General features: G+C 47.7%; 1 protein-coding gene across 1 annotated transcript in view; it reads left to right on the top strand.

Annotated features, from left to right (window-relative positions):
• ano7 (anoctamin 7) overlaps positions 1–21,920 on the top strand; it is an 82,027-nt gene that overhangs the window by 50,459 nt on the left and 9,648 nt on the right. Inside the window, exons 14-15 of the mRNA XM_056282938.1 lie at positions 4,281–4,392; positions 8,063–8,117. Coding sequence (XP_056138913.1) covers positions 4,281–4,392; positions 8,063–8,117 — 167 coding nt within the window. The remainder of the gene's footprint in view (positions 1–4,280; positions 4,393–8,062; positions 8,118–21,920) is intronic.

Raw genomic sequence — 21,920 nt, 5'->3', positions numbered from 1 at the left:
TCTCACACACACACTCACTCACACATACACACACACACACATACTCACACATACACACACTGGTGGATGATTAGCTGCAGAGTTCACACGTCATTTCATCTTCATCAGTGTGTGAATCAGGTCGTTTCATCTTCATCAGTGTGTGAATCAGGTCGTTTCATCTTCATCAGTGTGTGAATCAGGTCGTTTCATCTTCATCAGTGTGTGAGTCAGGTCGTTTCATCTTCATCAGTGTGTGAATCAGGTCGTTTCATCTTCATCAGTGTGTGAATCAGGTCATTTCATCTTCATCAGTGTGTGAATCAGGTCATTTCATCTTCATCAGTGTGTGAGTCAGGTCGTTTCATCTTCATCAGTGTGTGAATCAAGTCGTTTCATCTTCGTCAGTGTGTGAATCAGGTTGTTTCATCTTCATCAGTGTGTGAATCAGGTCATTTCATCTTCATCAGTGTGTGAATCAGGTCGTTTCATCTTCATCAGTGTGTGAATCAGGTCATTTCATCTTCATCAGTGTGTGAATCAGGTCGTTTCATCTTCATCAGTGTGTGAGTCAGGTCGTTTCATCTTCATCAGTGTGTGAATCAGGTCGTTTCATCTTCGTCAGTGTGTGAATCAGGTTGTTTCATCTTCATCAGTGTGTGAATCAGGTCATTTCATCTTCATCTGTGTGTGAATCAGGTCGTTTCATCTTCATCAGTGTGTGAATCAGGTCATTTCATCTTCATTTGTGTGTGAATCAGGTCGTTTCATCCTCATCTGTGTGTGAATCAGGTCGTTTCATCTTCATCACTGTGTGAATCAGGTCATTTCATCTTCATCTGTGTGTGAGTCAGGTCGTTTCATCTTCATCAGTGTGTGAGTCAGGTCGTTTCATCTTCATCAGTGTGTGAGTCAGGTCGATTCATCTTCATCAGTGTGTGAATCAGGTCATTTCATCTTCATCACTGTGTGAATCAGGTCATTTCATCCTCATCTGTGTGTGAATCAGGTCGTTTCATCTTCATCACTGTGTGAATCAGGTCATTTCATCTTCATCTGTGTGTGAATCAGGTTGTTTCATCTTCATCAGTGTGTGAATCAGGTCATTTCATCTTCATTTGTGTGTGAATCAGGTCGTTTCATCTTCCTCAGTGTGTGAGTCAGGTCGTTTCATCTTCATCAGTGTGTGAATCAGGTCGTTTCATCTTCATCAGTGTGTGAATCAGGTCATTTCATCTTCATCAGTGTGTGAGTCAGGTCATTTCATCTTCATCAGTGTGTGAATCAGGTCATTTCATCTTCATCTGTGTGTGAGTCAGGTCGTTTCATCCTCATCTGTGTGTGAATCAGGTCGTTTCATCTTCATCACTGTGTGAATCAGGTCATTTCATCTTCATCAGTGTGTGAGTCAGGTCGTTTCATCTTCATCAGTGTGTGAGTCAGGTCGTTTCATCCTCATCTGTGTGTGAATCAGGTCGTTTCATCTTCATCAGTGTGTGAATCAGGTCGTTTCATCTTCATCTGTGTGTGAGTCAGGTCGTTTCATCTTCATCAGTGTGTGAGTCAGGTCGATTCATCTTCATCAGTGTGTGAATCAGGTCATTTCATCTTCATCACTGTGTGAATCAGGTCATTTCATCCTCATCTGTGTGTGAATCAGGTCGTTTCATCTTCATCACTGTGTGAATCAGGTCATTTCATCTTCATCTGTGTGTGAGTCAGGTCATTTCATCTTCATCAGTGTGTGAATCAGGTCATTTCATCTTCATCAGTGTGTGAATCAGGTCATTTCATCTTCATCTGTGTGTGAATCAGGTCATTTCATCTTCATCAGTGTGTGAATCAGGTCATTTCATCTTCATCACTGTGTGAATTAGGGCATTTCATCTTCATCAGTGTGTGAATCAGGTCATTTCATCTTCATCTGTGTGTGAATCAGGTTGTTTCATCTTCATCAGTGTGTGAATCAGGTCATTTCATCTTCATTTGTGTGTGAATCAGGTCGTTTCATCTTCCTCAGTGTGTGAGTCAGGTCGTTTCATCTTCATCAGTGTGTGAATCAGGTCGTTTCATCTTCATCAGTGTGTGAATCAGGTCGTTTCATCTTCATCAGTGTGTGAATCAGGTCATTTCATCTTCATCAGTGTGTGAGTCAGGTCGTTTCATCTTCGTCAGTGTGTGAATCAGGTCATTTCATCTTCATCACTGTGTGAATCAGGTCATTTCATCCTCATCTGTGTGTGAATCAGGTCGTTTCATCTTCATCACTGTGTGAATCAGGTCATTTCATCTTCATCTGTGTGTGAATCAGGTTGTTTCATCTTCATCAGTGTGTGAATCAGGTCGTTTCATCTTCATTTGTGTGTGAGTCAGGTCGTTTCATCTTCATCAGTGTGTGAATCAGGTCGTTTCATCTTCATCAGTGTGTGAATCAGGTCATTTCATCTTCATCTGTGTGTGAATCAGGTCGTTTCATCTTCATCAGTGTGTGAATCAGGTCGTTTCATCTTCATCAGTGTGTGAATCAGGTCGTTTCATCTTCATCTGTGTTTGAGTCAGGTCGTTTCATCTTCATCAGTGTGTGACTCAGGTCGTTTCATCTTCATCAGTGTGTGAATCAGGTCGTTTCATCTTCATCTGTGTGTGAGTCAGGTCATTTCATCTTCATCTGTGTGTGAGTCAGGTCATTTCATCTTCATCGGTGTGTGAGTCAGGTCGTTTCATCTTCCTTGGTGTGTGAGTCAGGTCGTTTCATCTTCATCAGTTTGTGAATCAGGTCATTTCATCTTCATCAGTGTGTGAATCAGGTCATTTCATCTTCATCAGTGTGTGAATCAGGTCGTTTCATCTTCATCTGTGTGTGAGTCAGGTCATTTCATCTTCATCAGTGTGTGAGTCAGGTCATTTCATCCTCATCTGTGTGTGAATCAGCTCATTTCATCTTCCTCGGTGTGTGAGTCAGGTCGTTTCATCTTCATCAGTGTGTGAATCAGGTCATTTCATCTTCATCAGTGTGTGAATCAGGTCATTTCATCTTCATCAGTGTGTGAATCAGGTCGTTTCATCTTCATCAGTGTGTGAGTCAGGTCGTTTCATCTTGATCAGTGTGTGAATCAGGTCGTTTCATCTTCATCAGTGTGTGAGTCAGGTCGTTTCATCTTCATCTGTGTGTGAATCAGGTCGTTTCATCCTCATCTGTGTGTGAATCAGGTCGTTTCATCTTCATCACTGTGTGAATCAGGTCATTTCATCTTCATCAGTGTGTGAATCAGGTCGTTTCATCCTCATCTGTGTGTGAATCAGGTCGTTTCATCTTCATCAGTGTGTGAATCAGGTCGTTTCATCTTCATCTGTGTGTGAGTCAGGTCATTTCATCTTCATCAGTGTGTGAATCAGGTCGTTTCATCTTCATCAGTGTGTGAATCAGGTCGTTTCATCTTCATCTGTGTGTGAATCAGCTCATTTCATCTTCCTCGGTGTGTGAGTCAGGTCGTTTCATCTTCCTCGGTGTGTGAGTCAGGTCATTTCATCTTCATCAGTGTGTGAGTCAGGTCGTTTCATCTTCCTCGGTGTGTGAGTCAGGTCATTTCATCTTCATCAGTGTGTGAATCAGCTCATTTCATCTTCCTCGGTGTGTGAGTCAGGTCGTTTCATCTTCCTCGGTGTGTGAGTCAGGTCATTTCATCTTCATCAGTGTGTGAGTCAGGTCGTTTCATCTTCCTCGGTGTGTGAGTCAGGTCGTTTCATCTTCCTCTGTGTGAATCAGCTCATTTCATCTTCCTCGGTGTGTGAATCAGCTCATTTCATCTTCATTTGTGTGTGAATCAGGTCGTTTCATCTTCCTCAGTGTGTGAGTCAGGTCGTTTCATCTTCATCAGTGTGTGAATCAGGTCGTTTCATCTTCATCAGTGTGTGAATCAGGTCATTTCATCTTCATCAGTGTGTGAGTCAGGTCATTTCATCTTCATCAGTGTGTGAATCAGGTCATTTCATCTTCATCTGTGTGTGAGTCAGGTCGTTTCATCCTCATCTGTGTGTGAATCAGGTCGTTTCATCTTCATCACTGTGTGAATCAGGTCATTTCATCTTCATCAGTGTGTGAGTCAGGTCGTTTCATCTTCATCAGTGTGTGAGTCAGGTCGTTTCATCTTCATCAGTGTGTGAATCAGGTCGTTTCATCTTCATCAGTGTGTGAATCAGGTCATTTCATCTTCATCAGTGTGTGAATCAGGTCGTTTCATCTTCATCAGTGTGTGAGTAAGGTCGTTCCGTCGTTTCTAAATGTTGGTGTCACCTCTCAGAAATGCATCGCACGCAGAGCAAGTATGAAGACATGTTCATCCTCAAGGTCTTCATCTTCCAGTTCGTCAACTTCTACTCATCTCCCATCTACATCGCCTTCTTCAAGGGCAGGTGAGACGCTCCGGCTTCCTGTTCTGTTCACACTCACAACAACATGTGACGAGTAACGCTGACAGGTGTCTGATCTGGTCACACACACACACACACACACACATCCAGCTGTAACCAGGTGTTAAACAGGTTTTAGACAGGTGTAACTAGGTGTTCAACAGGTGTAACCAGCTGTAATCAGGTGTAACCAGGTGTTAAACAGGTGTAACCAGGTGTTAAATGGGTGTTCAACAGGTGTTCAAAATGTGTTCAACGGGTGTAACCAGGTGTTCAACAGGTGTAACCAGGTGTCCATCAGGTTTTAAACAGGTGTAACCAGGTGTTAAACAGGTGTAACCAGGTGTCCAACAAGTTTTAAACAGGTGTAACCAGGTGTTAAATGGGTGTAACCAGGTGTTAAACGGGTGTAACCAGGTGTTCACCGGGTGTAACCAGGTGTTCAACGGGTGTAACCAGGTGTAAAACCATTACACAAGTGTTTAAATCTGACTTCATCCTTCAATCATCACAGTTGCTCACAAAGCATTTTTATGCAAGATGTAAACAGCTGAAAGAGACATGACACATAGACACAGTTATGGTCATCTGCATCTACATGATGAAAAGTCTCTTCACCTCCTCATCTGCTGTTTGAACACCTCCTCATCTGCTGTTTGAACACCTTCTCATCTGCTGTTTGAACACCTCCTCAACTGCTGTTTGAATACCTTGTCATCTGCTGTTTGAAGATCTCCTCATCTGCTGTTTGAACACCTCCTCATCTGCTCTTTGAACACCTCCTCATCTGCTGTTTGAACACCTTGTCATCTGCTGTTTGAACACCTTCTCATCTGCTGTTTGAAGATCTCCTCATCTGCATGGTGTCCCACGTGCAGTTGGAGTTTAGTTTGTGTTTATGCGTTACAACCTTCTCATCTGCTTTTTGAACACCTCCTCATCTGCATGGTGTCCCACGTGCAGTTGGAGTTTAGTTTGTGTTTATGCGTTACAACCTTCTCATCTGCTGTTTGAACACCTCCTCATCTGCATGGTGTCCCACTTGCAGTTGGAGTTTAGCTTGTGTTCATGCATTGCAACCTTCTCATCTGCTGTTTGAACACCTCCTCATCTTTATGGTGTCCCACTTGCAGTTGGAGTTTAGTTTGTGTTCATGCATTGCAACCTTCTCATCTGCTGTTTGAACACCTCCTCATCTGCATGGTGTCCCACTTGCAGTTGGAGTTTAGTTTGTGTTCATGCGTTGCAACCTTCTCATCTGCTGTTTGAACACCTCCTCATCTGCATGGTGTCCCACTTGCAGTTGGAGTTTAGCTTGTGTTCATGCGTTGCAACCTTCTCAGCTGCTGTTTGAACACCTCCTCATCTGCATGGTGTCCCACTTGCAGTTGGAGTTTAGCTTGTGTTCATGCGTTGCAACCTTCTCATCTGCTGTTTGAACACCTCCTCATCTGCATGGTGTCCCACTTGCAGTTGGAGTTTAGTTTGTGCTCATGCGTGGCAACCTTCTCATCTGCTGTTTGAACACCTCCTCATCTGCATGGTGTCCCACGTGCAGTTGGAGTTTAGTTTGTGTTCATGCGTTGCAACCTTCTCATCTGCTGTTTGAACACCTCCTCATCTGCATGGTGTCCCACTTGCAGTTGGAGTTTAGTTTGTGTTTATGCGTTACAACCTTCTCATCTGCTGGTTGAACACCTCCTCATCTGCAGGGTGTCCCACTTGCAGTTGGAGTTTAGCTTGTGTTTATGCGTTACAACCTTCTCATCTGCTGTTTGAACACCTCCTCATCTGCATGGTGTCCCACTTGCAGTAGGAGTTTAGTTTGTGTTCATGCGTTGCAACCTTCTCAGCTGCTGTTTGAACACCTCCTCATCTGCATGGTGTCCCACTTGCAGTTGGAGTTTAGCTTGTGTTTATGCGTTACAACCTTCTCATCTGCTGTTTGAACACCTCCTCATCTGCATGGTGTCCCACTTGCAGTTGGAGTTTAGCTTGTGTTCATGCGTTGCAACCTTCTCATCTGCTGTTTGAACACCTCCTCATCTGCTGGTTGAACACTTCCTCATCTGCTGGTTGAACACCTCCTCATCTGCTGGTTGAACACCTTCTCATCTGCTGTTTGAACACCTCCTCATCTGCTGTTTGAACACCTCCTCATCTGCTGGTTGAACACCTCCTCATCTGCTGTTTGAACACCTCCTCATCTGCTGGTTGAACACTTCCTCATCTGCATGGTGTCCCACGTGCAGTTGGAGTTTAGTTTGTGTTTATGCGTTGAAACCTCCTCATCTGCTGGTTGAACACCTCCTCATCTGCATGGTGTCCCACGTGCAGTTGGAGTTTAGCTTGTGTTCATGCGTTGCAACCTTCTCAGCTGCTGTTTGAACACCTCCTCATCTGCATGGTGTCCCACTTGCAGTTGGAGTTTAGCTTGTGTTTATGCGTTACAACCTTCTCATCTGCTGTTTGAACACCTCCTCATCTGCATGGTGTCCCACTTGCAGTTGGAGTTTAGCTTGTGTTCATGCGTTGCAACCTTCTCATCTGCTGTTTGAACACCTCCTCATCTGCTGGTTGAACACTTCCTCATCTGCTGGTTGAACACCTCCTCATCTGCTGGTTGAACACCTTCTCATCTGCTGTTTGAACACCTCCTCATCTGCTGTTTGAACACCTCCTCATCTGCTGGTTGAACACCTCCTCATCTGCTGTTTGAACACCTCCTCATCTGCTGGTTGAACACTTCCTCATCTGCATGGTGTCCCACGTGCAGTTGGAGTTTAGTTTGTGTTTATGCGTTGAAACCTTCTCATCTGCTGGTTGAACACCTCCTCATCTGCATGGTGTCCCACGTGCAGTTGGAGTTTAGCTTGTGTTCATGCGTTGCAAGGAAAACTTTGGGTTTGGGTCAACAGAAATGTTCCTCCTCACACCTGAAGCAGGAGCTGAAGCGTGAGGTAGAACCTCTGCTGTCTTTCTTCTGGTTCATATGTACGTCACATAGCCCAGCTCTTCATGTCGCCTCTGCTGCTTTGTTTCTTGGGTTTTCCAGGACAGGAGGGCTTTATTTATTCAGCAAGTTGTTTCTGTATAATTGTTCGACATGTCTTGGGTAAATAAATTCTGCGGTATATAATTTAGGGTAATAATTAATCAAAGTCAACATGGGATGTCATTCAGCGTGTATGTTTATTCCACAATGTAACACGTTTCCTGGTAAAACAGGATGTTGGGGTGGGACAACACGGAGGGAGCGATGTGATTTGATTGGATGGTGCAAACATGATTATATAATTGGCAGGAATGTCGCCCGCCCACCCACCGGACTTGGTGATGCAGTCACAACAACGTGTCTGTTTTAAATAAGCTGATTAGATATGGATTTAAAATATGCAGATAAACAACAGGATTGTTTTGGTTATGTTTTCATGTTGGTAAATAGGTGGATGTTAAATAGGTGGATGTTAAATAGGTGGATGATTTGGGAAATAAGATAACAAGAAAAACAGACAATTTTCATTTCACCTCTTCAAAGCCACTGTATTTAATTGTTACTATTACGACATGCAGTTGTCATAAGTTGCCATTTCTGTCTTCTTAGACAGAGGCTGAGAAGCCGTGACCGAGTCCTGTTGCATTATGAGGAATATGATCCTTTCTACGCTTGCAGGTTCGTCGGTTATCCGGGAACATACAACACGCTATTTGGAATCCGCAACGAAGATGTAAGTTTCTGATGATATTTCTTACGTTTTTTATTTCATTTGGGAAGATGTGTGTCAGGGCGGCACGGTCGTGCAGTGGTTAGCACACTTGCCTCACAGGAAGAAGGTCCTGGGTTCGAGCCCCGGGGTAGTCCAACCTTGGGGGTCGTCCCGGGTCGTCCTCTGTGTGGAGTTTGCATGTTCTCCCCGTGTCTGCGTGGGTTTCCTCCGGGTGCTCCGGTTTCCTCCCACAGTCCAAAGACAGTTGAATTAGCCGTACTAAGTTATCCCTAGGTGTGTGTTTGTGTGTGTGTCTGTGTGTGTGTGTGGGCCCTGTGATGGCCTGGCGGCCTGTCCAAGGTGTCTCCATGCCTACTGCCCAACAACTGCTGGGATAGGCTCCAGAGAGCAGAATAAGCAGTTAAGATTATGGATGGAAGATAAAACAGGTGTGTTTCAGCCTCGTAGAGATGTGGTAGAGGTGTGGTAGAGGTGTGGTAGAGGTGTGGTAGAGATGTGGTAGAGCTGTGGTAGAGGTGTGGTAGAGCTGTGGTAGAGGTGTGGTAGAGATGTGGTAGAGGTGTGGTAGAGATGTGGTAGAGGTGTGGTAGAGCTGTGGTAGAGGTGTGGAAGAGATGTGGTAGAGGTGTGGTAGAGCTGTGGTAGAGGTGTGGAAGAGATGTGGTAGAGCTGTGGTAGAGGGGTGGAAGAGATGTGGTAGAGCTGTGGTAGAGCTGTGGTAGAGCTGTGGTAGAGGGGTGGAAGAGATGTGGTAGAGCTGTGGTAGAGATGTAGTAGAGCTGTGGTAGAGATGTGGTAGAGCTGTGGTAGAGATGTGGTACAGCTGTGGTAGAGGTGTGGAAGAGATGTGGTAGAGCTGTGGTAGAGCTGTGGTAGAGGTGTGGTAGAGCTGTGGTAGAGCTGTGGTAGAGATGTGGTACAGCTGTGGTAGAGGTGTGGTAGAGCTGTGGTAGAGGTGTGGAAGAGATGTGGTAGAGCTGTGGTAGAGGTGTGGAAGAGATGTGGTAGAGCTGTGGTAGAGATGTGGTAGAGGGGTGGAAGAGATGTGGTAGAGCTGTGGTAGAGATGTAGTAGAGCTGTGGTAGAGATGTGGTAGAGCTGTGGTAGAGGGGTGGAAGAGATGTGGAAGAGATGTGGTAGAGATGTGGTAGAGGTGTGGTAGAGCTGTGGTAGAGATGTGGAAGAGATGTGGTAGAGGTGTGGAAGAGATGTGGTAGAGCTGTGGTAGAGCTGTGGAAGAGATGTGGTAGAGGTGTGGAAGAGGTATGGTAGAGATGTGGTAGAGATGTGGTACAGGTGTGGTATAAGTGTGGTAGAGCTGTGGTAGAGGTGTGGTAGAGATGTGGTAGAGGTGTGGTACAGGTGTGGTATAAGTGTGGTAGAGCTGTGGTAGAGATGTGGAAGAGATGTGGTAGAGGTGTGGAAGAGATGTGGTAGAGGGGTGGAAGAGATGTGGTAGAGCTGTGGTAGAGTTGTGGTAGAGATGTGGTAGAGCTGTGGAAGAGATGTGGTAGAGCTGTGGTAGAGGGGTGGAAGAGATGTGGTAGAGGTGTGGAAGAGATGTGATAGAGATGTGGTAGAGGTGTGGTAGAGATGTGGTAGAGCTGTGGTAGAGGTGTGGTAGAGTTGTGGTAGAGGTGTGGTAGAGATGTGGTAGAGGTGTGGAAGAGATGTGGTAGAGCTGTGGTAGAGATGTGGTAGAGCTGTGGTAGAGGGGTGGAAGAGATGTGGAAGAGATGTGGTAGAGTTGTGGTAGAGATGTGGTAGAGGTGTGGTAGAGATGTGGTAGAAGTGTGGTAGAGCTGTGGTAGAGATGTGGAAGAGATGTGGTAGAGGTGTGGAAGAGATGTGGTAGAGGGGTGGAAGAGATGTGGTAGAGGTGTGGAAGAGCTGTGGTAGAGTTGTGGTAGAGTTGTGGTAGAGCTGTGGTAGAGCTGTGGTAGAGCTGTGGAAGAGATGTGGTAGAGGGGTGGAAGAGATGTGGTAGAGGTGTGGAAGAGATGTGGTAGAGGTGTGGTAGAGATGTGGTAGAGCTGTGGTAGAGGGGTGGAAGAGATGTGGTAGAGGTGTGGAAGAGATGTGGTAGAGATGTGGTAGAGGGGTGGAAGAAGTGTGGAAGAGATGTGGTAGAGGTGTGGTAGAAATGTGGTAGAGGTGTGGTAGATGTGTGGTAGAGGTTTTGGTAGAGCTGTGGTAGATGTGTGGTAGAGGTGTGGTAGAGATGTGATAGAGGTCTGGTAGAGATGTGGTAGAGGTGTGGTAGAGATGTGGAAGAGATGTGGTAGAGGTGTGGTAGAGGTGTGGTAGAGATGTGGCAGAGCTGTGGTAGAGGTGTTGTAGAGTTGTGGAAGAGATGTGGTAGAGATGTGGCAGAGATGTGGTAGAGGTGTGGAAGAGATTTGGTAGAGGTGTGGAAGAGATGTGGTAGAGGTGTGGTAGAGATGTGGTAGAGGTGTGGTAGAGATGTGGTAGAGGTGTTGTAGAGATGTGGTAGAGGTGTTGTAGAGATGTGGTAGAGATGAGGTAGAGGTGTTGTAGAGCCGTGGTAGAGATGTGGTAGAGGTGTTGTAGAGCTGTGGTAGAGATGTGGCAGAGATGTGGTAGAGGTGTGGAAGAGATTTGGTAGAGGTGTGGAAGAGATGTGGTAGAGGTGTGGCAGAGATGTGGCAGAGATGTGGCAGAGATGTGGTAGAGATGTGGTAGAGGTGTGGTAGAGATGTGGTAGAGATGTGGTAGAGGTGTGGAAGAGATGTGGTAGAGGTGTGGTAGAGGTGTGGCAGAGATGTGGTAGAGGTGTGGTAGAGATGTGGCAGAGCTGTGGTAGAGGTGTTGTAGAGTTGTGGAAGAGATGTGGCAGAGATGTGGCAGAGATGTGGTAGAGGTGTGGAGGAGATGTGGTAGAGGTGTGGAAGAGATTTGGTAGAGGTGTGGAAGAGATGTGGTAGAGGTGTGGAAGAGATGTAGTAGAGCTGTGGTAGAGGTGTGGTAGAGGTGTGGTAGAGATGTGGTACAGCTGTGGTAGAGGTGTGGTAGAGGTGTGGTAGAGCTGTGGTAGAGGTGTGGTAGAGCTGTGGTAGAGGTGTGGAAGAGATGTGGTAGAGGTGTGGAAGAGATGTGGTAGAGCTGTGGTAGAGATGTGGTAGAGCTGTGGTAGAGTTGTGGTAGAGCTGTGGTAGAGGTGTGGAAGAGATGTGGTAGAGATGTGGTAGAGGGGTGGAAGAGATGTGGTAGAGCTGTGGTAGAGATGTGGTAGAGGTGTGGAAGAGATGTAGTAGAGCTGTGGTAGAGATGTGGTAGAGCTGTGGTAGAGGGGTGGAAGAGATGTGGAAGAGATGTGGTAGAGGTGTGGTAGAGGTGTGGTAGAGCTGTGGTAGAGGTGTGGTAGAGGTGTGGTAGAGCTGTGGTAGAGATGTGGTAGAGGTGTGGTAGAGGTGTGGAAGAGATGTGGTAGAGGGGTGGAAGAGATGTGGTAGAGCTGTGGTAGAGCTGTGGAAGAGATGTGGTAGAGGTGTGGAAGAGATGTGGTAGAGGTGTGGTAGAGATGTGGTACAGGTGTGGTACAGGTGTGGTATAAGTGTGGTAGAGATGTGGAAGAGATGTGGTAGAGGTGTGGAAGAGATGTGGTAGAGGGGTGGAAGAGATGTGGTAGAGGTGTGGAAGAGATGTGGTAGTTCTGTGGTAGAGCTGTGGTAGAGTTGTGGTAGAGATGTGGTAGAGCTGTGGTAGAGGTGTAGTAGAGCTGTGGTAGAGCTGTGGTAGAGGGGTGGAAGAGATGTGGTAGAGGTGTGGAAGAGATGTGGTAGAGGTGTGGTAGAGATGTGGTAGAGCTGTGGTAGAGGTGTGGTAGAGTTGTGGTAGAGCTGTGGTAGAGGTGTGGAAGAGATGTGGTAGAGCTGTGGTAGAGATGTGGTAGAGGTGTGGAAGAGATGTGGTAGAGATGTGGTAGAGCTGTGGTAGAGGGGTGGAAGAGATGTGGTAGAGTTGTGGTAGAGATGTGGTAGAGGTGTGGTAGAGATGTGGTAGAAGTGTGGTAGAGCTGTGGTAGAGATGTGGAAGAGATGTGGTAGAGGTGTGGAAGAGATGTGGTAGAGGGGTGGTAGAGGGGTGGAAGAGATGTGGTAGAGGTGTGGAAGAGATGTGGTAGAGCTGTGGTAGAGCTGTGGTAGAGTTGTGGTAGAGCTGTGGTAGAGGTGTGGAAGAGATGTGGTAGAGGGGTGGAAGAGATGTGGTAGAGGTGTGGAAGAGATGTGGTAGAGATGTGGTAGAGGTGTGGTAGAGATGTGGTAGAGCTGTGGTAGAGGGGTGGAAGAGATGTGGTAGAGGTGTGGAAGAGATGTGGTAGAGATGTGGTAGAGGGGTGGAAGAAGTGTGGAAGAGATGTGGTAGAGGTGTGGTAGAAATGTGGTAGAGGTGTGGTAGATGTGTGGTAGAGCTGTGGTAGATGTGTGGTAGAGGTGTGGTAGAGATGTGATAGAGGTCTGGTAGAGATGTGGTAGAGGTGTGGTAGAGGTGTGGAAGAGGTGTGGTAGAGATGTGGCAGAGCTGTGGTAGAGGTGTTGTAGAGTTGTGGAAGAGATGTGGTAGAGATGTGGTAGAGGTGTGGAAGAGATTTGGTAGAGGTGTGGAAGAGATGTGGTAGAGGTGTGGTAGAGGTGTTGTAGAGATGTGGTAGAGGTGTTGTAGAGATGTGGTAGAGATGAGGTAGAGCTGTTGTAGAGCCGTGGTAGAGATGTGGTAGAGGTGTTGTAGAGCTGTGGTAGAGATGTGGCAGAGATGTGGTAGAGGTGTGGAAGAGATTTGGTAGAGGTGTGGAAGAGATGTGGTAGAGGTGTGGCAGAGATGTGGCAGAGATGTGGTAGAGATGTGGTAGAGGTGTGGTAGAGATGTGGAAGAGATGTGGTAGAGATGTGGTAGAGGTGTGGAAGAGATGTGGTAGAGGTGTGGTAGAGATGTGGCAGAGCTGTGGTAGAGGTGTTGTAGAGTTGTGGAAGAGATGTGGCAGAGATGTGGCAGAGATGTGGTAGAGGTGTGGAGGAGATGTGGTAGAGGTGTGGAAGAGATTTGGTAGAGGTGTGGAAGAGATTTGGTAGAGTTGTGGGGTAGAGGTGTGGAAGAGATGTGGTAGAGATGTGGCAGAGGTGTGGTAGAGGTGTGGAAGAGATTTGGTAGAGTTGTGGTAGGGCTGTGGTAGAGGTGTGGAAGAGGTGTGGTAGAGTTGTGGTAAATGTGTGGTAGAGATTTGGTAGAGGTGTGGAAGAGATGTGGCAGAGATGTGGAAGAGATTTGGTAGAGATGTGGTAGAGCTGTGGTAGAGGTGTGGCAGAGATGTGATAGAGATGTGGTAGAAGTGTGGAAGAGATGTGGTAGAGGTGTGGCAGAGGTGTGGAAGAGATGTTGTAGAGATGTGGCAGAGCTGTTGTAGAGATGTGGTAGAGGTGTGGAAGAGATGTGGTAGAGATGTGGTAGAAGTGTGGAAGAGATGTGGTAGAGGTGTGGAAGAGATGTGGTAGAGATATGGTAGAGATGTGGTAGAGATGTGGTAGAGGTGTGGAAGAGATGTGGTAGAGGTTTGGCAGAGATGTGGTAGAGGTGTGGAAGAGATGTGGTAGAGGTGTGGAAGAGATTTGGTAGAGTTGTGGGGTAGAGGTGTGGAAGAGATGTGGTAGAGCTGTGGTAGAGTTGTGGTAGAAGTGTGGAAGAGATTTGGTAGAGGTGTGGTAGAGTTGTGGTAAATGTGTGGCAGAGCTGTGGTAGAGGTGTTGTGGTAGAGGTGTGGTAGAGGTGTGGCAGAGATGTGGTAGAGGTGTGGAAGAGATGTGGTAGAGTTGTGGAAGAGATTTGGTAGAGTTGTGGTAGAGCTGTGGTAGAGGTGTGGAAGAGATGTGGTAGAGGTGTGGAAGAGATGTGGTAGAGCTGTGGTAGAGGTGTGGAAGAGATTTGGTAGAGTTGTGGTAGGGCTGTGGTAGAGGTGTGGCAGAGGTGTGGTAGAGATGTGGCAGAGGTGTGGTAGAGGTGTGGAAGAGATTTGGTAGAGTTGTGGTAGGGCTGTGGTAGAGGTGTGGCAGAGGTGTGGTAGAGGTGTGGTAAATGTGTGGTAGAGGTGTGGTAGAGATTTGGTAGAGGTGTGGAAGAGATGTGGCAGAGATGTGGAAGAGATTTGGTAGAGATGTGGTAGAGGTGTGGTAGAGGTGTGGCAGAGATGTGGTAGAAGTGTGGAAGAGATTTGGTAGAGGTGTGGCAGAGGTGTGGAAGAGATGTGGTAGAGATGTGGCAGAGCTGTTGTAGAGTTGTGGTAGAGGTGTGGAAGAGATGTGATAGAGATGTGGTAGAAGTGTGGAAGAGATGTGGTAGAGGTGTGGCAGAGATGTGGTAGAGGTGTGGAAGAGATGTGGTAGAGATGTGGTAGAGGTGTGGAAGAGATGTGGTAGAGGTGTGGAAGAGATGTGGTAGAGGTGTTGTAGAGATGTGGTAGAGATGGGGTAGAGGTGTGGTAGAGGTGTGGTAGAGATGTGGCAGAGCTGTGGTAGAGGTGTTGTAGAGTTGTGGTAGAGATGTGGCAGAGTTGTGGTAGAGATGTTGTAGAGTTGTGTTAGAGATGTGGCAGAGTTGTGGTAGAGCTGTGGTAGAGTTGTGGTAGAGGTGTTGTAGAGTTGTGGCAGAGTTGTGGTAGAGCTGTGGTAGAGATGTGGTAGAGTTGTGGTAGAGGTGTGGAAGAGATGTGGTAGAGGTGTGGTAGAGATGTGGTAGAGATGGGGTAGAGGTGTTGTAGAGATGGGGTAGAGGTGTGGTAGAGATGTGGTAGAGCTGTGGAAGAGATGTGGTAGAGATGTGGTACAGCTGTGGTAGAGGGGTGGAAGAGATGTGGTAGAGTTGTGGTAGAGATGGGGTAGAGCTGTGGTAGAGCTGTGGTAGAGTTGTGGTAGAAGTGTGGAAGAGATTTGGTAGAGGTGTGGTAGAGTTGTGGTAAATGTGTGGTAGAGCTGTGGTAGAGGTTTGGTAAAGCTGTGGTAGAAGTGTGGAAGAGATTTGGTAGAGGTGTGGTAGAGTTGTGGTAAATGTGTGGCAGAGCTGTGGTAGAGGTGTTGTGGTAGAGGTGTGGTAGAGGTGTGGTAGAGATGTGGTAGAGTTGTGGAAGAGATTTGGTAGAGTTGTGGTAGAGCTGTGGAAGAGATGTGAAAGAGATGTGGTAGAGCTGTGGTAGAGCTGTGGTAGAGGTGGCAGAGATGTGGTAGAGGTGTGGCAGAGATGTGGTAGAGATGTGGCAGAGGTGTGGTAGAGGTGTGGAAGAGATTTGGTAGAGTTGTGGTAGGGCTGTGGCAGAGGTGTGGTAGAGGTGTGGCAGAGATGTGGCAGAGGTGTGGTAGAGGTGTGGAAGAGATTTGGTAGAGTTGTGGTAGGGCTGTGGTAGAGGTGTGGAAGAGGTGTGGTAGAGTTGTGGTAAATGTGTGGTAGAGGTGTGGTAGAGATTTGGTAGAGGTGTGGAAGAGATGTGGCAGAGATGTGGAAGAGATTTGGTAGAGATGTGGTAGAGCTGTGGTAGAGGTGTGGCAGAGATGTGATAGAGATGTGGTAGAAGTGTGGAAGAGATGTGGTAGAGGTGTGGCAGAGGTGTGGAAGAGATGTTGTAGAGATGTGGCAGAGCTGTTGTAGAGATGTGGTAGAGGTGTGGAAGAGATGTGGTAGAGATGTGGTAGAAGTGTGGAAGAGATGTGGTAGAGGTGTGGTAGAGATGTGGTAGAGGTGTGGAAGAGATGTGGTAGAAGTGTGGAAGAGATTTGGTAGAGGTGTGGCAGAGGTGTGGAAGAGATGTGGTAGAGATGTGGCAGAGCTGTTGTAGAGTTGTGGTAGAGGTGTGGAAGAGATGTGATAGAGATGTGGTAGAAGTGTGGAAGAGATGTGGTAGAGGTGTGGCAGAGATGTGGTAGAGGTGTGGAAGAGATGTGGTAGAGATGTGGTAGAGGTGTGGAAGAGATGTGGTAGAGGTGTGGAAGAGATGTGGTAGAGGTGTTGTAGAGATGTGGTAGAGATGGGGTAGAGGTGTGGTAGAGGTGTGGTAGAGATGTGGCAGAGCTGTGGTAGAGGTGTTGTAGAGTTGTGGTAGAGATGTGGCAGAGTTGTGGTAGAGATGTTGTAGAGTTGTGTTAGAGATGTGGCAGAGTTGTGGTAGAGCTGTGGTAGAGTTGTGGTAGAGGTGTTGTAGAGTTGTGGCAGAGTTGTGGTAGAGCTGTGGTAGAGATGTGGTAGAGTTGTGGTAGAGGTGTGGAAGAGATGTGGTAGAGGTGTGGTAGAGATGTGGTAGAGATGGGGTAGAGGTGTTGTAGAGATGGGGTAGAGGTGTGGTAGAGATGTGGTAGAGCTGTGGAAGAGATGTGGTAGAGATGTGGTACAGCTGTGGTAGAGGGGTGGAAGAGATGTGGTAGAGTTGTGGTAGAGATGGGGTAGAGCTGTGGTAGAGCTGTGGTAGAGTTGTGGTAGAAGTGTGGAAGAGATTTGGTAGAGGTGTGGTAGAGTTGTGGTAAATGTGTGGTAGAGCTGTGGTAGAGGTTTGGTAAAGCTGTGGTAGAAGTGTGGAAGAGATTTGGTAGAGGTGTGGTAGAGTTGTGGTAAATGTGTGGCAGAGCTGTGGTAGAGGTGTTGTGGTAGAGGTGTGGTAGAGGTGTGGTAGAGATGTGGTAGAGTTGTGGAAGAGATTTGGTAGAGTTGTGGTAGAGCTGTGGAAGAGATGTGAAAGAGATGTGGTAGAGCTGTGGTAGAGCTGTGGTAGAGGTGGCAGAGATGTGGTAGAGGTGTGGCAGAGATGTGGTAGAGATGTGGCAGAGGTGTGGTAGAGGTGTGGAAGAGATTTGGTAGAGTTGTGGTAGGGCTGTGGCAGAGGTGTGGTAGAGGTGTGGCAGAGATGTGGCAGAGGTGTGGTAGAGGTGTGGAAGAGATTTGGTAGAGTTGTGGTAGGGCTGTGGTAGAGGTGTGGAAGAGGTGTGGTAGAGTTGTGGTAAATGTGTGGTAGAGGTGTGGTAGAGATTTGGTAGAGGTGTGGAAGAGATGTGGCAGAGATGTGGAAGAGATTTGGTAGAGATGTGGTAGAGCTGTGGTAGAGGTGTGGCAGAGATGTGATAGAGATGTGGTAGAAGTGTGGAAGAGATGTGGTAGAGGTGTGGCAGAGGTGTGGAAGAGATGTTGTAGAGATGTGGCAGAGCTGTTGTAGAGATGTGGTAGAGGTGTGGAAGAGATGTGGTAGAGATGTGGTAGAAGTGTGGAAGAGATGTGGTAGAGGTGTGGTAGAGATGTGGTAGAGGTGTGGAAGAGATGTGGTAGAGATATGGTAGAGATGTGGTAGAGATGTGGTAGAGGTGTGGAAGAGATGTGGTAGAGGTTTGGCAGAGATGTGGTAGAGGTGTGGAAGAGATGTGGTAGAGGTGTTGTAGAGATGTGGTAGAGATGGGGTAGAGGTGTGGTAGAGATGTGGTAGAGATGTGGCAGAGCTGTGGTAGAGGTGTTGTAGAGTTGTGGTAGAGATGTGGCAGAGTTGTGGTAGAGCTGTGGTAGAGATGTTGTAGAGTTGTGGTAGAGATGTGGCAGAGTTGTGGTAGAGCTGTGGTAGAGTTGTGGTAGATGTGTTGTAGAGCTGTGGTAGAGGTGTTGTAGAGTTGTGGCAGAGTTGTGGTAGAGCTGTGGTAGAGATGTGGTAGAGTTGTGGTAGAGTTGTGGTAGAGGTGTGGAAGAGATGTGGTAGAGGTGTTGTAGAGATGTGGTAGAGATGGGGTAGAGGTGTTGTAGAGATGTGGTAGAGATGGGGTAGAGGTGTGGTAGAGATGTGGTAGAGCTGTGGAAGAGATGTGGTAGAGATGTGGTACAGCTGTGGTAGAGGGGTGGAAGAGATGTGGTAGAGCTGTGGTAGAGTTGTGGTAGAGATGGGGTAGAGGTGTGGTAGAGCTGTGGTAGAGTTGTGGTAGAAGTGTGGAAGAGATTTGGTAGAGGTGTGGTAGAGTTGTGGTAAATGTGTGGTAGAGCTGTGGTAGAGCTGTGGTAGAGGTTTGGTAGAGCTGTGGTAGAAGTGTGGAAGAGATTTGGTAGAGGTGTGGTAGAGTTGTGGTAAATGTGTGGCAGAGCTGTGGTAGAGGTGTTGTGGTAGAGGTGTGGTAGAGGTGTGGCAGAGATGTGGTAGAGGTGTGGTAGAGGTGTGGAAGAGATGTGGTGGAGTTGTGGAAGAGATTTGGTAGAGCTGTGGTAGAGCTGTGGTAGAGGTGTGGAAGAGATGTGAAAGAGATGTGGTAGAGGTGTGGAAGAGATGTGGTAGAGCTGTGGTAGAGCTGTGGTAGAGGTGGCAGCGATGTGGTAGAGGTGTGGCAGAGATGTGGCAGAGGTGTGGTAGAGGTGTGGAAGAGATTTGGTAGAGTTGTGGTAGGGCTGTGGTAGAGGTGTGGTAGAGGTGTGGCAGAGGTGTGGTAGAGATGTGGCAGAGGTGTGGTAGAGGTGTGGAAGAGATTTGGTAGAGTTGTGGTAGGGCTGTGGTAGAGGTGTGGAAGAGATGTGGCAGAGGTGTGGTAGAGTTGTGGTAAATGTGTGGTAGAGGTGTGGTAGAGATTTGGTAGAGCTGTGGTAGAGGTGTGGAAGAGATGTGGCAGAGATGTGGAAGAGATTTGGTAGAGATGTGGTAGAGGTGTGGTAGAGGTGTGGCAGAGATGTGATAGAGATGTGGTAGAAGTGTGGAAGAGATGTGGTAGAGGTGTGGCAGAGGTGTGGAAGAGATGTGGCAGAGCTGTTGTAGAGTTGTGGTAGAGGTGTGGAAGAGATGTGGTAGAGATGTGGTAGAGATGTGGAGGAGATGTGGTAGAGGTGTGGCAGAGATGTGGTAGAGGTGTGGAAGAGATGTGGTAGAGATATGGTAGAGATGTGGTAGAGGTGTGGAAGAGATGTGGTAGAGATATGGTAGAGATGTGGTAGAAGTGTGGTAGAGGTTTGGCAGAGATGTGGTAGAGGTGTGGAAGAGATGTGGTAGAGGTGTTGTAGAGATATGGTAGAGGTGTGGTAGAGGTGTGGCAGAGCTGTGGTAGAGCTGTGGTAGAGATGTGGCAGAGTTGTGGTAGAGATGTGGCAGAGTTGTGGTAGAGATGTGGCAGAGTTGTGGTAGAGCTGTGGTAGAGATGTGGTAGAGTTGTGGTAGAGGTGTTGTAGAGCTGTGGTAGAGGTGTTGTAGAGTTGTGGCAGAGTTGTGGTAGAGCTGTGGTAGAGATGTGGTAGAGTTGTGGTAGAATTGTGGTAGAGGTGTGGAAGAGATGTGGTAGAGATGGGGTAGAGGTGTTGTAGAGATGTGGTAGAGATGGGGTAGAGGTGTGGTAGAGATGTGGTAGAGCTGTGGAAGAGATGTGGTACAGCTGTGGTAGAGGGGTGGAAGAGATGTGGTAGAGTTGTGGTAGAGATGGGGTAGAGGTGTGGTAGAGCTGTGGTAGAGATGTGGTAGAGATGGGGTAGAGGTGTTGTTCTGTAGTGTTTAAATCTGTGTGTGGACCGCTGACTCTAACCAACATGAGTTGGGCAGGATGGTCAAAACAGAGGAAAGACAGTAGGCCGCCAACACAAGCCCTGTACAGAACGGCTGCAGTCAGGAGATCTTGGTCCATTGCCGCTGCCACCAAACAGCTCGTCCACACCACGTGTGAGCTGCTACCTCAGGGGGGCGCTGCAGACACACAAACACAAATATCTCTAAGACATATTTTGTTCCTAGTGTTGTGCGATGGATGTACATGTGTTGTTGTGACTGTTGTATAGCTCTGTGTGGTGTGATGAGAGCTGATGTGTTTATGTAAAGTGATATTTTTACCCTGTCCACTGAGACCATAGCTGGTTTCTGGCCTCGGCTGTACTCGATTCTGTTCTCCTCTGTTGATTAAAAACAGAGGCATGCTGGGCTTCATTTTTAGTAGAGGTTGAAACACAAGTGACGACGGGGCCCCTGCTGGCATGGCAGCATTTAAATCCTGATTCGATCAGGATTCAGAAATGTGAGAATGACATTCATAGAGGAGCACCTGCCTCGCTCTCTGGAGGCATTTGGCTATAGCTGACCTCCTTGCTGCCTCCTCAGTGTTTCCATTTGCCTGTGGAATACCCAGGTATTAGTAACTGTGCTGTATGTCTGTTATCCTGCCACCTGGTCGTTCAGCCCTTTCAGTGCTCACCATCTTTCCTCTTTTTGCCACCATTCGACCGCACTTGTCCAGTCCAGATGACATCCTGATGTCGTCGCTGGAGATCCTGGTGAGGTGCCTCAGCGAGTCAATGTCTCGCCATTCCTGGCATACAGCTTGATGTCATAGGAGGTGGCTGGTGGTAACTCCACTTCTGAACCTGTATATCCATATCCACTCTTTGTGATGACCTGACCGAGCTGAGGGTGTTCAGCTCTATGCAGAACAGCAGTGGTGACAGTGCACCACCTTAGTATATGCCCCATTTGATGGCTATCAGTGTGATTGTGTTTGAGTTCGCCTCTAAGGCCAACTCTCTCTCGCTCTCTCTCTCTCTCTCTCTCTCTCTCTCTCTCTCTCTCTCTCTCTCTCTCTCTCTCTCTCTCTCTCTCTCTCTCTCTCTCTCTCTCTATATATATATATATACACACACACACACACATATATATTATACGTATATATATTATTATTATAATGACAACAAATAATTAGACTAGCTAGCCTTTGGCTAACGGGTCGGTCCCTTTAGTTGACTGGTTAGCACAGCTACCCATGGCCCGGGCTACCCGGGTTCGATTTCCGGCTGCGGCGGTTCCCAGCTGCCCCCTGAATTCACTACATTGGCAGCGGGCAGCCATACCACATGTACCGTGGCTCTGCCAAATGACAGAAGCTAAGCTAGTATGGGTTTGGCTAGTACTTGGGTGGGAGACCTCCTAGAAAAACTGAGTTGCTGTTGGTGGGCCAGTAGGGGACAGTCTTCCCTCTGGTCCTAATTTAAAAACAAAAGAACAACTATCAAATCCCAGTGTCCCAGTGCAGTGACGGGGACACTGTGCTGTAGGAGATGCCGTCCTTCAGATGAGACGTTAAACCGAGGTCCTGACTCACTGTGGTCATTAAAGATGCCATGGCTCTTATCACAAAGAGTGAGGGGGTCGCTGGTGTCCTGGCAACATTCCCAACCTGGCTGTCTCCATCTGGCCACCTAATCACCCCCATATAACTGGCTCAATGACTCCTCCCTCTCCACCTCAAGCTGATGTGTGGTGTGTGATGAAGCCAAGGAGCTGATTGTGGACTACAGGAAGAGAGGGGGAAGCCTGGACCACATCACCATCAACGGGACCGCTGTAGAGAGGGTCAAGAGCTTCAAGTTCCTTGGTGTCCACATTACCGAGGACCTCACCTGGCATGAACACACCAGCCATGTGGTGAAAAAGGCACAGCAACGCCTCTTCCACCTCAGGCGACTGAAGAAGTTCGGCATGGGGTCCAGGATTCTATGGGCCTTCTACAGTGGCACAACTGAGCATATCCTGACTGGATGCATCAGCGCCTGGCATGGGAACTGTACTGCCCACAACCGCAACACACTGCAGAGGGTGGTGCAGACGACCCAGGACATCAGTGGATGAGAGTTTCCCTCCATCCAGGACATACACAACGGACACTGTGTCAGCAAAGCCCGCAGGATTATCAAAGACCCCCGCCACCCCAACTATGGACTGTTCCAGCTGCTACCGTCAGGCAAGCGGTACCGCAGCCTCAAAGCCCAGACCAGTAGGCTCCAGAACTATGGACTGTTCCAGCTGCTACCGCCAGGCAAGCGGTA

This window comes from Lampris incognitus, chromosome 7 (genome assembly GCF_029633865.1).
Source record: "Lampris incognitus isolate fLamInc1 chromosome 7, fLamInc1.hap2, whole genome shotgun sequence".
NCBI lineage: Eukaryota > Metazoa > Chordata > Actinopteri > Lampriformes > Lampridae > Lampris > Lampris incognitus.
This window is presented reverse-complemented; position numbering and strand designations above follow the sequence as displayed.